The sequence below is a fragment of the Passer montanus genome, unplaced genomic scaffold, assembly GCF_014805655.1.
Source record: "Passer montanus isolate IOZ18808 unplaced genomic scaffold, ASM1480565v1 scaffold40, whole genome shotgun sequence".
Classification (NCBI taxonomy): domain Eukaryota; kingdom Metazoa; phylum Chordata; class Aves; order Passeriformes; family Passeridae; genus Passer; species Passer montanus.
In genome coordinates, this window is record NW_024368819.1 from 7,395,427 (window position 1) to 7,408,530 (window position 13,104).

The window sequence follows — 13,104 nt, forward strand, 5'->3', positions numbered from 1 at the left end:
AACTATTGTAATCTATCGGCAATGTAGTTTTTTTCTTCTCACCAATAAGAAAGTTGTTCTCAGGACTTTATAATTTTTTTTTGTATTAAAAAAATCCCCCAAAAAGTTTGACTTATGCAAAGATTGGACAGTTACAGACAATAGCTACTTAACAAAAAGCTCCAATTAAATGAAAGGATCATTTTCCAAGCAGGAATAAATCTTATTTTGGTGATTTATAATGTCTTTATAATTATAGAATAAACTATGAGAAGCAGCAGATTGCATATGATGTAAAACATATGGACACACCCAATATAAATCTGAAGCAGGAAAACAAAGAGTAGTGTATTGACTTAATGCAGTATTTATGATCAAATAACACCACCATTACAATCTGCAAAATAAGTAATTACTGCAGAAGTTTATTTTGCCACAGATTAATATGCTTTTCTTAGACCAACCAAAAGCTAGTTTGAGGCAGTGTGTATCAGTAACAAAACCACACAAAACCTACATATATATTGTAGAGCTTCTACAGTTTTATATTAAATCCAGGGAAAACCATGCAGAAGAAAAACTGTTTTATCCCCAAACTGCTGACAAACAACAAAGAAAACATACTGTAGAGTCTCTCCATGACATGTATTTTGCAGCCATTATTAACTACCCCCTGAACACTGGCCCCAGTTATTCTACAGCTATATCAGAACTCCTTCCCACACAGTAAAGCCAACCTAACCATACTGCGAACATGTAATTCTGTATCTATCACATTAGCACAAAATTGCAATAAATATTGCAGAAGTGTGGCCCGCTTTAACACTCTGACCATCATTAGGGTTACCTAAACATAAAAATTGGATTTTTTGCAGTCTACATACAGTAATTTGTAATGGATACCCTTATTTTAAGGTAATGATGATCAGTATTCTTCCTGACTGCTTCCCTGCCTTGCCCACTGCCGAAGAAACATGTAATTCTGTATCTATCACATTAGCACAAAATTGCAATAAATATTGCAGAAGTGTGGCCCGCTTTAACACTCTGACCATCATTAGGGTTACCTAAACATAAAAATTGGATTTTTTGTAGTCTACATACAGTAATTTGTAATGGATACCCTTAAGGTAATGATGATCAGTCTTCTTCCTGACTGTTCCCCTGCCTTGCCCACTGCCGAAGGAATTATTTAATTCTTTTAATTATTTAATTCAATAGATGTTACAATAGCAGGAAAAATACACTAACGTGAGTATGCACATTTCTTTTTTATTCCATCCTCTTGCTTGTTTTCAGAGGTTTTCAAACACAGAAATAACTAACGAAACTTGTTGGTAATGCTGATTATACAACTTCCCCACTTGCCATCTATAAACTCATTAAATTGCATTTGATTAAAACAAATGCTTTAAAAAGGCATCTAATCCTAATTGGAAAGGATGAAGATAAGGAATTCAGCATCCTCCCAGCAGTTTGTGCCAACAGCTAGCCACCCTCACTGCTGAGAACAGCTTGTCCCAGATCTTACAGATTTGACTTTTCTTGCTTTGAAGGCATTTTTTTAAATAAAGCAAGGAAATTGATCTAAGCCTATCACTGTAAGATATTTTCTCCATCTGTTACTGATATCAATTCTATCTCCTCTGCACTTGTTAGTATTTCAAAATAGTGTAAAAAATCAGAACTGGAAATTGAATTCAACTATCAGTTTCACTGAGATCATTGCCCACTCCATTTTAAACTGACAAAAGTAATGGTAGGGATTTATTACACATATACACACATACCAGTAAACATGCATCTAGAAGTTCTTGTCAAAATTAGTTTTCTAGGAATTTGGAAGCTGTAAAGCGCTTACTTGTAGTAGTTGTCTCTGAAAAAACCCCACCTAAACATGTTAAAATACATTTGAAAAAACCCCAAATTATAAAGCAATGCAGATCATGGTCTATGACTATTCTGTCTTCTCTACCACATATATGCCACACAATACAAACATCACACTCTAGTGTTTGCTACTGGCAAAAGACTATATAAAAGACATGCAGTGAGGGAGTTTTGCTAAAACTATAATTCCCTGAGTCATAGAGAAAAGTGCTTCAGAAACTAAAGCAGCGTGACAACTTCAAAATGACAGTTTCCCACGTCAGTATCTTCACCTGAACTTCCACTTCCTTCTTACTGAATGAATTCAAGAAAATTCATTGTCTTAGACAACATAGTAAGAAATGTTGTCTTGACAGCATAATAAGAAATAACCAAATGCCCAGCATCCCCCAGAGAGACAAAACCCCCTCCTGTTCAAGAGCAGGTTTCCCATACCGTTGACACATTCAAAGACATCACAGCACTTGCCGGGCGTCCCATCTCCACGCGAGACTATTTGGGGCACGGAGCCAGCCTCGCACATGGGGAATCCACAGAGACCCGTCAGACACTCGCACCTGGAACCAAAGAACAGCAAGGAAAACCCCGTAAATAAAGGAAGCCACGTGCACAAGGTGAAAGAATAGGCAAGAGGAAAACACAAAGTCAGAGCATAAGTTACAGGTTTGGCATGTTCATGTCTTAGAATCATCTTGTATTAACTTCAACAACCAAGATAGTTTATGAACCCGAAGGGTTCCTTTTAACCATCCAAACTCTGTTGGCTGCCAAGCAAACAAAACAGTTTGTAGTGTGCAACACCAATGGTGCTCTTCTACTCTGTGTAAAAATTTGAAAACTGTAATAACCGTGTTCTCCAGACATGCAAAATACGGCTTCTCCTCTAATTCTGTCTTGAATAATCAAAATTGATGAAACACTAATAACAGAAATTGCACTCACTCATCAGAAGGGTGTTCTCTCATTAGGAAACCACAATATATCCAGTGTAATCTTGGGAAAAATTAAAGAGAAAGTAAGACTGGAATCATTAAATCTAAGCTGAAGGAAAATAATTGGAAGTTCTCTTTTCATGGTGGTGCTGCTGCAGAGGGTGAAACCAAGTACATGTGACGCCAAATAACGTGGGAAGCCAGGTATATTAAACACTGTGGTTAGTTTTGGATCATTCTAAAAGGACTACTTTTTCCATGTAAGTAGTATTTATTTGCTTATTTAAGAAAACAGCCTAACAAACTGGGAGATGTGGAAAGACAATAGTCATGTTTGCTTCCAGATTCTTTGCTTTATGATTAACATAACAGTTTAAAAGTCAAACACTTAAAGACTTTTGATAGGTTTACATTTAACAGAGTTCTTGCCCTGAACAATGGGCACATTTTAGGGATAAGCAGCAATGATTCTATAATAGAAGATCCTGTAATTATGAGTTAAAGAAATAAGAACTCTACTTTTTAATAACCATTTCAAATATTTTAAGTATCCCAAGATAATCCTCACATTAAACAAAAAGAAGCAGCATCAGCCCTTACTGCATTTGCTTATTCTTTATGCTCAAAAATCAATAAGTTTGGTTCCTTCTGCCATGCATGTCTCTTTAATTGCCCAACAGCCAAGAAGCAGCATCAGCCCTTACTGCATTTGCTTATGCTTTATGCTCAAAAATCAAGAAGTTTGGTTCTCTTCTGCCATGCATCTCTCTTTAATTGCCCAACAGCCATTTCATCTCAGGTCAGTATCCAGTGAATGAGGAAGAACCACCTCTCAACAGACAGGCTTTTAATATCTCTCCCTTTAACGTCATCAGTGTTAGATAAAATTGTTCTATTCTCCAGTGTAAGGTATTATTCAAAATGAAGTTTGCAAGATAAACAAGTAAAGTCAAGCAATCTCACAGAACCTTTTTTAAACTATTTGAAAAGGATTCTTAAAATACTGCATTACAGAAGAATGCTACTGTAAAGAGATAAAGTCAGTTTCACAAATAATGCTAAACACAGCAAGATAAATTTATGTGCCCATATATGCTACAGTATAGCAACAGCTTTAAAGCAGGCATTTGAAGGTTTGGTGGGGGTTTTTTGTTGGTTTGTTTCACTTGGGATTTTTTGTTTGTTTGTTTTTTAATAATCCTATGCTTCCCACAACAGTCAAGGACAGTGGAACTAAACAAGATTTCACTTGGGATTTTTTTGTTTGTTTTTTTTGTTTGTTTGTTTTTTAATAATACTATGCTTCCCACAACAGTCAAGGACAATGGAACTAAACAAGAAAGTAAGAGCACAAAAATCAAAGTTTTATTTATCACACCTTTGCTTGTGACATTTTCTTCTCAACTTATTTGTAAATACAAAGACAGAGGGAACCTAATTATTTTCTTTACCATGTGTTTTTTGCCATCAGAGAAGATGGCAAACAGAAGGAAGAAAAGGCATTCTGGCTTCTAAGCAGTTTTCCTTTAAGATGGCTGTAAATAATGTTACAGAATTACTAATATCTCTCACTTTTGCTGTCCCAAATAGTACAGGGGGGGGGGGAAGAAAAAAGATGACCTCTAGTAATCAACAAAAAAGAAAAATTAGCACTGTCAGGTTCATGGAATTTGTACCTTAACCCAACATCCTGGTTTTGCATGGGTCGTGGGCACCTCCCATGCAAAACCAGGACATTCCACATAGCACACTGTTTTGAAAGATGCTTTTCCTTTCTGAGAAGGATGAAACCCAGAAATAGCTACCTACTTTTTACTAATGAAAAAAAAATATTTTAAAACATATATGACAGAAAAAAGCGCAGACACAATCTAGAAGTGGTATTAAAAACCTAAACAAAAATTGAAGTTTCACTTCAATAACCCTATATTAAACATCCTGATGACAATTTTCATTTTCCTCTGGGAAAATAGGTAGATTAAACTTCCTGAAAATTCAAAGAAAATAGCACACATTAGGAAAATAGTTGTGGACCTTGATTTTCCAAGTTTCATGAGCTGAAATTAACTTCCTTCTACTGCCTTCACAATAAGCTTTCTCAGAAGTATCTTCTTTGTTTTTGTCTCATATTCCTTGTAACTCATAGAACTGCATTATTAAATTATTAGATTAATAACTGGTATTTTCCCACTCATTTTTTTCCCAGTCAACGGCTTAAAGAAAAACAAACAAAAAACCAAAATACAAAACTAAACCACAAGAAACTATGAATTACCACTTTAAATAACTTAAGATAGGACAATCTTCCATAAAAAGGGATGAAAGAGATATTTAAAAGATTGGTGGGAGCCAACATTTTTTTTCTCCAGAAAAGAGTCCCTCCGATTCAGAGTAATGAAAGTTTCACATATACACACAGAGCAAGCAAACAAAACCTCAACACTCCAAAATTTTATAGATTGACCTCCCATTTAGTTAAAACATAATCCATGCATAAGAGACTGTCAAAGTAGAAAATGATCTCAGATGGACTTTTAAATAGTCTTCATTCTTTTCAGGCAGCTCTGCTAGGAAAACCTTTGACCATTGTCCAGGCTATTAGCATGGAAAACATTGTTTTGGAGACAGAAGTCTGTCAGAAAGAAACCCAAGGAACTCTGGTAGCTGAACACGGCTGTCACGCTGCCAGAACAACATCTGGAAATCTGGAATAAGTGATCCCATTCTCAGCAAGAGCACAAGATGAGCTTTATAAAACTAGATTTTTCTGAAGTGCCTTTTGGAGCAGAGGGATGGATGGAGCAACCCAGGTCTGTCACTGCCACAGGCAGCTATTCATCCACCTGTGTATATCTTACCCTTGGCTATGGAACATTAGGTTTGAGGAAATTCAGCAGGCCAGTTTGAGCTGAGCCTGTTCACAGTGGCCATAGTCCCTCTCAGGCTAATTTCTCTAAAATTCAGCTGCTCAGTAAGGAACCAGGATGGTCCTGAGCTGCTGCCCCCATAACTACAGCTTGCCTAAGGAAAGCAGTCCCAGCAGAAGTTGCTCCAAGGAAACCTGCCCCAAGAGAAGACGGCACCTTCTCCCTGCACATGGCCTGCAGTGACACCACTGCAGCATCACATGGCATTGTGGCATCCAAAAGTTCTAGCGTTAAAGGGAGGGCAGTGCTTGAGGTACCAGGAAGTTGGTACCCAGTATCTGCCCCTGACACACCTTATCAGCAAAGGCTTCAAGGAAACAAGCCTCTTGGCACATTATTTACCACAACAGCGCTCAAGTCAAGCCAAGAACATGTCCTTGAAACAAGGAAGAACCATCCTGTACCAGGGTACCTTACAAGAGCGCCCAGACAAACATAAAGAAGAATCAAACAGCAATGTAAGAGCCTTTATGGTACCTGAAAGGGTGGTGGCATGGCCTGGAAGGAACGAGGAATTCTGAGGAAGAGGTTTGCTGCACTAAAATTTTGCAAATATAAAATCAGCCTGACTGATAAAAGGAATTATCTCCAGTTCTTCAGGCTAAAAAACCAAACCAAACAAACAAAAAACCCCAACCGAACACCAAAAAATCACCACCCCAAGAAAAACCCACTCAACAACAGCAATCCTATAAATTTCAACAGCTGAGCAAGGCAAACTTCAGTATATAAAGAAGCAGAAATGAGATGATGTACATCAACCAATGCTTTATAGATTGAGAATGGTGACTCCTTTAGTAATATAAATGGCCTGATTTTTAAAACCAGTTTTTAAAGTTCTTCAGAAGATAAATAAGTTTGGTTTAGTTTGAGGTGTGTTGGTGGTGGAGTTATTTTGGTTTGATTTTTGTTGTTTAGGGATTTTTTAATTACTTAGCTTTTTTTCTTTATGTCTCCAAAAGTGCAAAAAGGAAAAGGAATAAGATAAAAAATTCAAATTGAATACTTGTAAATTACAACTTTTACTTCAAATCCAATTATCTTGGTTAATTTACTTCTGTTATTAAACAGATTTAATGAGAGAAGGGCTTGCTTAACCTAAGAAAAGCTGTTTTGATGGTAGGATCAAAAGAGTTCTCCAGGCACAAGGCATAATGGCTATGAAAATAAGAACAGGCACCCTGGAAAAAAAGATTTCGTATCAGCGAATGGGAGGGTTGAAGCAGGGGTGTATTGACAAGAGGGATATTTATTTTGAGGATCAAAACAAAATTAAAGTTTAAATCATTGAGACTAGAGAAAAGCATTCCTGAAACATACATCACATTCCTGTGGAGATTTTATCACAGTCCTTTTTTTTTTCCCTTGCAGCAATCTAGTACAATTTGCATTAACATTATTAACACTTATATTAGTAGATAAAACTTGCACAGATGTGTTAATAATATAAGCACTTAAGGATACTGTGAAATCAGGAATTTTCAGAAGAGCATTATCAAAGCTTGACAGTGGCAAAGGAAAGTTTAACTGCAAGACCCCGGCTACCATCAAGCATATGATATAAGCGATGATGATACAGCAAAATTAAATATTGACATAGCAATCTCATGAGATGATTGAATAATTATTTCCACACCTGATATATAAATAATAATTTACTCACACCTGAATCTACAATGTGAGTTAAACACACAAGACGAAGCCACTGCCTGTACTGCAGGCAAAGCCAAAGCCATTGGGACACCAGCACACATGAATTTTCCAAAGTCAGACATACTGGAGAGTTTTTGCTCACAAATTCAGTATCACCATTTCATGCATTTTTGGTTTTAAAGATAGTATTCAGAAAATCAGTAATGAAAATATTATTTTTTTCATGGAAATCTTTCAGTATTTTATTTCAAAGATCAATAATAAAACTCTAAAGAGAGATTACAGAAATACTGTGGAATCTGCATGTAACACTTAATCTGAGACTGTTTGCCAATGCTCAGAAGTTTACATCACTGCAATGTAAACAGACTCATATGGAATTTTTTCTTCTTTTAATTTTTCAGGGGGTTTACTTAATGAGAAATCAAAGTTAGTGTGTTCCCAAGTAAGAATTCCTTTTAAAAATATGGATATTGTTAAAGACACCCAACATAACAGTGAATTTTTCCACGCGTATCGTAAGCTCTATACACAGGGGGCTTTTAAATATTACAAAAGTCAACTATCTAGCTTTTAATGAAAGATACCATGAAAGGGAACATTTTTTAGCATCTTTTGCATATTATTAGCATTAGGAAATAGCAAACAGATGCTAAGCAAAGGAAGTTGTCATAAAAATTGGCATTCACATCAAGTAGATTCCAAAGCTGATTAGGATCTAAAGAGTTCATCTGACTAAAAAACTTAATTTTATCCTTTGACTAATATAAATCAACTCCTCTGTTTCCCCGAGGGCCAAGACAGAAGAAGATAGACACAATAAAGTGATGCCAGAGATGCAGCAGGCATACAACCAGTGACCAAACACAGTAACTTTTCAAGTGTGCTGATTTTTTTCAAGTACACAAATATAAGTATTTAATTCATCAGTATAGGAAATAAGACACAACATAAACTAGTTCAACCCAGTCTTTTTCTCACATTTTGCCATACCAGCAGGTGCTTTTTTCTGTTGATGGTCTCTATGGATTTTCACTGTGTACCTCCGCTACTCTTTTTTTAGGTTGATCAGCTTCACCCTTCATGATATAACATTTCAAATCTAGAAATAAGGTACTAGTTAAGATGTATACAAATGTCAGTTTTCTGATATTATGAAAAGCTGTTTATTTTCTTATTCCATTACAGTATAATGAGGAATTATAATATCTGATCCTCTTACAAATAAAACATAATTTCTGAGGACTTCTGGTAAAAAATCACTTACAGATAGATGATAGTTCTATAAGTGATTCATAAACTTCCATATTCCTGTAACTCCAAACTTTCTTACTCCTGAATGACATATCTCTCTACAACTAAGCCATCTGAGATGGCTTTGCCATAAGCAAACAAAAAACCACCTGAAAACCAACAAAAAAGGAAAAACCCCCAGAAACCTCCCCAAAATTCATTACTATTTAATTTATTTGACTGTTTAATTTCACAACCACTTTCTCCTCTTTGCAAGAAAAAAATCCCAAACCCTAATAATTATTTCATGTTTAGTTTTTCCATGCCATTCATGCTATTAAATACCTTTCTCAAATCCCTGAAGGTAATTCTGTACAAATTTAGGGAAGGTAAAAAAAAAAAGGTTTGTATTGGAAAGGGACCTTTAAAGGTTGTCTAGTCCAGTCCCACCCCGGAAATGATCAGTGACATCTTCAACTACATCAGAGTCCCATTCAACCTGATCTTGAATAAAAATGAAGACCAAAATTTGCTCCAAAATCTAAGTGGTTTTGAGACCAAACAACTGTACTCAATTAATGAGACCCTTTCTTGCAGCAGAAACCACGTGACTTTGTAGAAGCAGACTGCAATTCACCAATGACATTTCAAAGAACACCAGTGAGAAACCACTTTTCGTTTTAAAATGGTCCACAACCTTCAGTTCCACTTAATTGTTCAATAATTTGAGAAGGAAGAGAGAAGCAGAATTTGTGGCTGCTGAATTCTGACATGACATTTCCTGCTATTTTCTAGAGGAAACAAAACTTCACACTTTTCATAAAACCTTGGTAATGTTGATATCGTCATCTGCTAGGCACCATTGGAAACTCCTGGGGAATTCTCATATCTATTTAGCTTTTAAAATGCAAACATTCAAATTATAATTCTATTGCATTATTATGTACATGGGTCTCCCTAGACATCTGTGCACTTGTGAGTCTGAAGACAACAGTCAGACATTATTGATCTCTGAGATACAAACAGAAGTTTGCCTGTCCAAGTCAGAAATTATTTTCAACTAAACCACTTATTCAATTTCCAAACAAGCTAATGGCTGATTAAGTAGAATAAATGACAGAAAACACAGTGAGAAGTCTCAGGAGAAAGAAGAAAAACAATACTCAGTGTGATCAAGGTACATACTAATTGTTAGACCAACAAGTGAAAACAAAAATTGAAACAGAAAGATGCATCTACCAGCTTATTATAAGCTGAAAGAATTCAAACACCAGCTTGCTTATAAAGAATGGAAACAAACTAAATTCTATAGGCACTACAACCTCATTCTAATTTCAAGCATAAAATACCACCTAAAAGTAGATACAATTAGGAGTCACTTTAATTTATCTGGCTTAAAATTTCTTTCCAAGTTTCACAGTGGAGGACTAAATATACCATTAACTCAGCACATGGTCAGATTAGAGTACTACAGATATTTTTCCATAAAAAGGAAATTGCTTGCATAGCTGCCACTGATACTTCCTCCTCCAGTGCAAATGTTTTTTTTTTGTTTTGTTCTTGGGAAATGTGCTTCTTCCTGTAGGTGACATTCTCTTTCAGGTTTTCTAATTCAATATTTCCTAGAAGCTGGTGGAAGACCACAGATGTGTATTTTTAGCAGATAACACAGGCACAAAATGCTGATCTTATAAAAGCTGCAAGCAGGGTCCTCTGTACTTACATCTTACAGCTTCTTCTGCAAAAGATTTACAGGCTATTTCTTCTGCAAATGTTCTCAAGTTTCCTCTCCTTGTCTGAGGTCTCTGACGCTCAGGAGTCAGCCATTGGGCTCCAGAAATGCCTTGTGTTTCAAGAGCTTCTGTTCAAGCTTTATACTGAGAAACAACCAACATATCATCTTTTCCATCTTTGTGTACTTCAGGAAAATATGGTTGCTGGCAAAAAAACCCACATGGCTCAATGCCAAGGCAGCAATAACTACCATCACACTGGGAACACATGGGAATACCTGAGGCAGCTGTAGTAGGAAAGAAGGGGAATGGTTGAACTCTGAGTTCAAAAATTCATTATCTCTCCTGGAAGAGATCAGGAGAAGACAGACATAAAACATAGGTCACCTAGAAAGGTTACACACCATCCCTGTTATCCTTGCATTTTGTGAATATTCAGTACAGTGCAGTCTGTAAGCAGGACTGAGTATCTCAGCAGAGCTGAATGAAGAAAAATGGTTTTCCTGGGAAGAATATTCAGCATTTCCTAAGGATTTTAAAGACTAGAATGAAAATGCCTAAACACCTCTTTCCAGATATTATGAAACTTCCAAAAGATTGCAGTGTTCTGTTCATCAACCATTAAACAAAAGCCTACTGCAAGCCTGAATGGAATATGGGATGGGTTCAGCTGTCATAAATGTAGAGCTTTCCTTCAATATAAACCTGTTTCTTTGATAAGGAGCAGAGTCTCCAATTCAACACCAAGTGTTACACCGCCATGGTACTGACGCACTTGAGATGGCAAAGTGGTCTGCTGGAGCTAAAGTGTGGGAGAAACAACCTGAGCAAGCTGGCCAGGATTAGAAACCAGAGTTTCTAAGAAGTTGATGACAGAACTGAAGTAATAAAAAAGCTTCTGCAGAGTCCTTAAAACAGACCTTAAAACAGCTACCCAGGTTTCTCAGAAGAGAATCCCTGAACAGAAGTCTCAGGAAGATACAGGTCTTGGATCCATGACTAGTTACCAGTTCCAGCTGAACCTTCCTCTACCAAAAACTGGGATCCACAACCACTTTCTCTTGGACACCAATTCTTGAGGATGAGATTGGGTGGAGGAGAAGGATTTAAAATTCTAAATCAAATACATGGGAGACCTCAGTATCAGCAAAAGCTGCTTAAGAGAGGTGACTGGTATAGGGGAAAATGAGGAAAAAGTTACACTTGCTGGAAAATCATGACTGTCCTCTAAAGAAAGTTGAGGGGATCCAAGTGGTGAATGCCATATGGAACACCACAACGTTTTCATTAAATGAAGGTCTTCCAAAGACAGGAAGATCTAGGCAAATGTGAGACTCACAGAGACTCACGAGGAATGACATAGAGAAGATCTAAAACAACCAAAAAGCTAAGAAGAACGAACAGAACAGGTGCACAATACCCTTCATACTACATGGGATAGCTGCAAAGTTAATCAGGGACTCAGAGACCACCTCTACAGATGCTGTTAGAATAAAACCATCATCCCACTACTTGTGTATGGGTGCTCTCAAATACAATGCAAATATATTTGATAATAGCTTAAAAGGGAACTTACAACAGTAGACTTCCCAATTACAATTCTGGTGGCTGCCACAGAATGAGAAGAAAAGAACTTTGCTGATTTTTGTTTGCTGGTGTAATATGAAATACACAACACTGACCAATGCTGTGACAGGTTGTGGACACAATATATGATACAATATCAACATGTCCAAGTGGCATAAAAGCAGAAAAGCAGATAAAGATAGTGTAAAAGCAGTACAGTAAAAACAATTTCTTAGTTATCTAGGAGGATAAAAGATCATGGAATCATAGAACAGCTGCCATGTGTAGGGACATCTTCCACTAGACCAGGCTGACCAAAGCCCCATCCAAGATAGCCTTGAACACTTCCAGGGATGGGAAACTTGTTCCAATGTTTTACTACCCTGTTTCACCCTGATGGTGAAAAATTTCTTCCTAATATCTAATTTGAATCTACCCTCTTTCAGTTTAAAACCATTATCCCTTGCCCTATCACTACACTAATTCTACATAAATTTAAATGCTCTCTAAAGAGATGTGATTTTTGCATAATCATCTGCCACAAGACCCTTGTTTCATTTCACTTACATGAAAAGACAGCATGTATTTTAACATATCTATAGGTTTTCTGAAAAATACAAGTGAAACTGCTAACGGTAAATTTCTTAAGTGATATCTCTACTGCACCTAAGACAACATAAGGTTTCATTAGAAACAAAAGATTAAAAGTAATAAAATAGGTAATCTCTTCCATTGGAATCAAAACAAATTCAGCAATGGTATACACAAATTTTAGAGCTAGATTGCTAATCTAGATTTCTACTTAGCCTTAATGCCTTTAGAACCAATAAATCATGCACACTCATGTTAAAAATATTTTAGTACATGACAGATAAAAAAGAGCATTCTCTTAAGAAGACTCTTGAAGTGAAGTACATTTTTTGTAGATTTACTCTCCTTCCTACTATGCCATAAATTGAAAGGCAATTAAATATGATAGAAAATTCTAGACTAGTTCTGTTCCAAGTTAAATTCAATTTCTATCCACATATAGCTTAAATTAAACCTTATCTAAAAACTCTTTCCTACTATGTTAAGTTATTAATCATTTTCATGAGCTGTATAAAAATAAAAGCATTTAAAAATTTGGGGTTGGGGGAAGAACTGGACTGTTTTCTAAGTAAATCTTTAACGCACATATTAATTGCCTCT

General features: G+C 36.3%; 1 protein-coding gene across 1 annotated transcript in view; it reads right to left on the minus strand.

Annotated features, from left to right (window-relative positions):
- CRIM1 (cysteine rich transmembrane BMP regulator 1) overlaps positions 1-13,104 on the minus strand; it is a 174,290-nt gene that overhangs the window by 65,997 nt on the left and 95,189 nt on the right. The window contains exon 5 of the mRNA XM_039718785.1: positions 2,305-2,426. Coding sequence (XP_039574719.1) covers positions 2,305-2,426 — 122 coding nt within the window. The remainder of the gene's footprint in view (positions 1-2,304; positions 2,427-13,104) is intronic.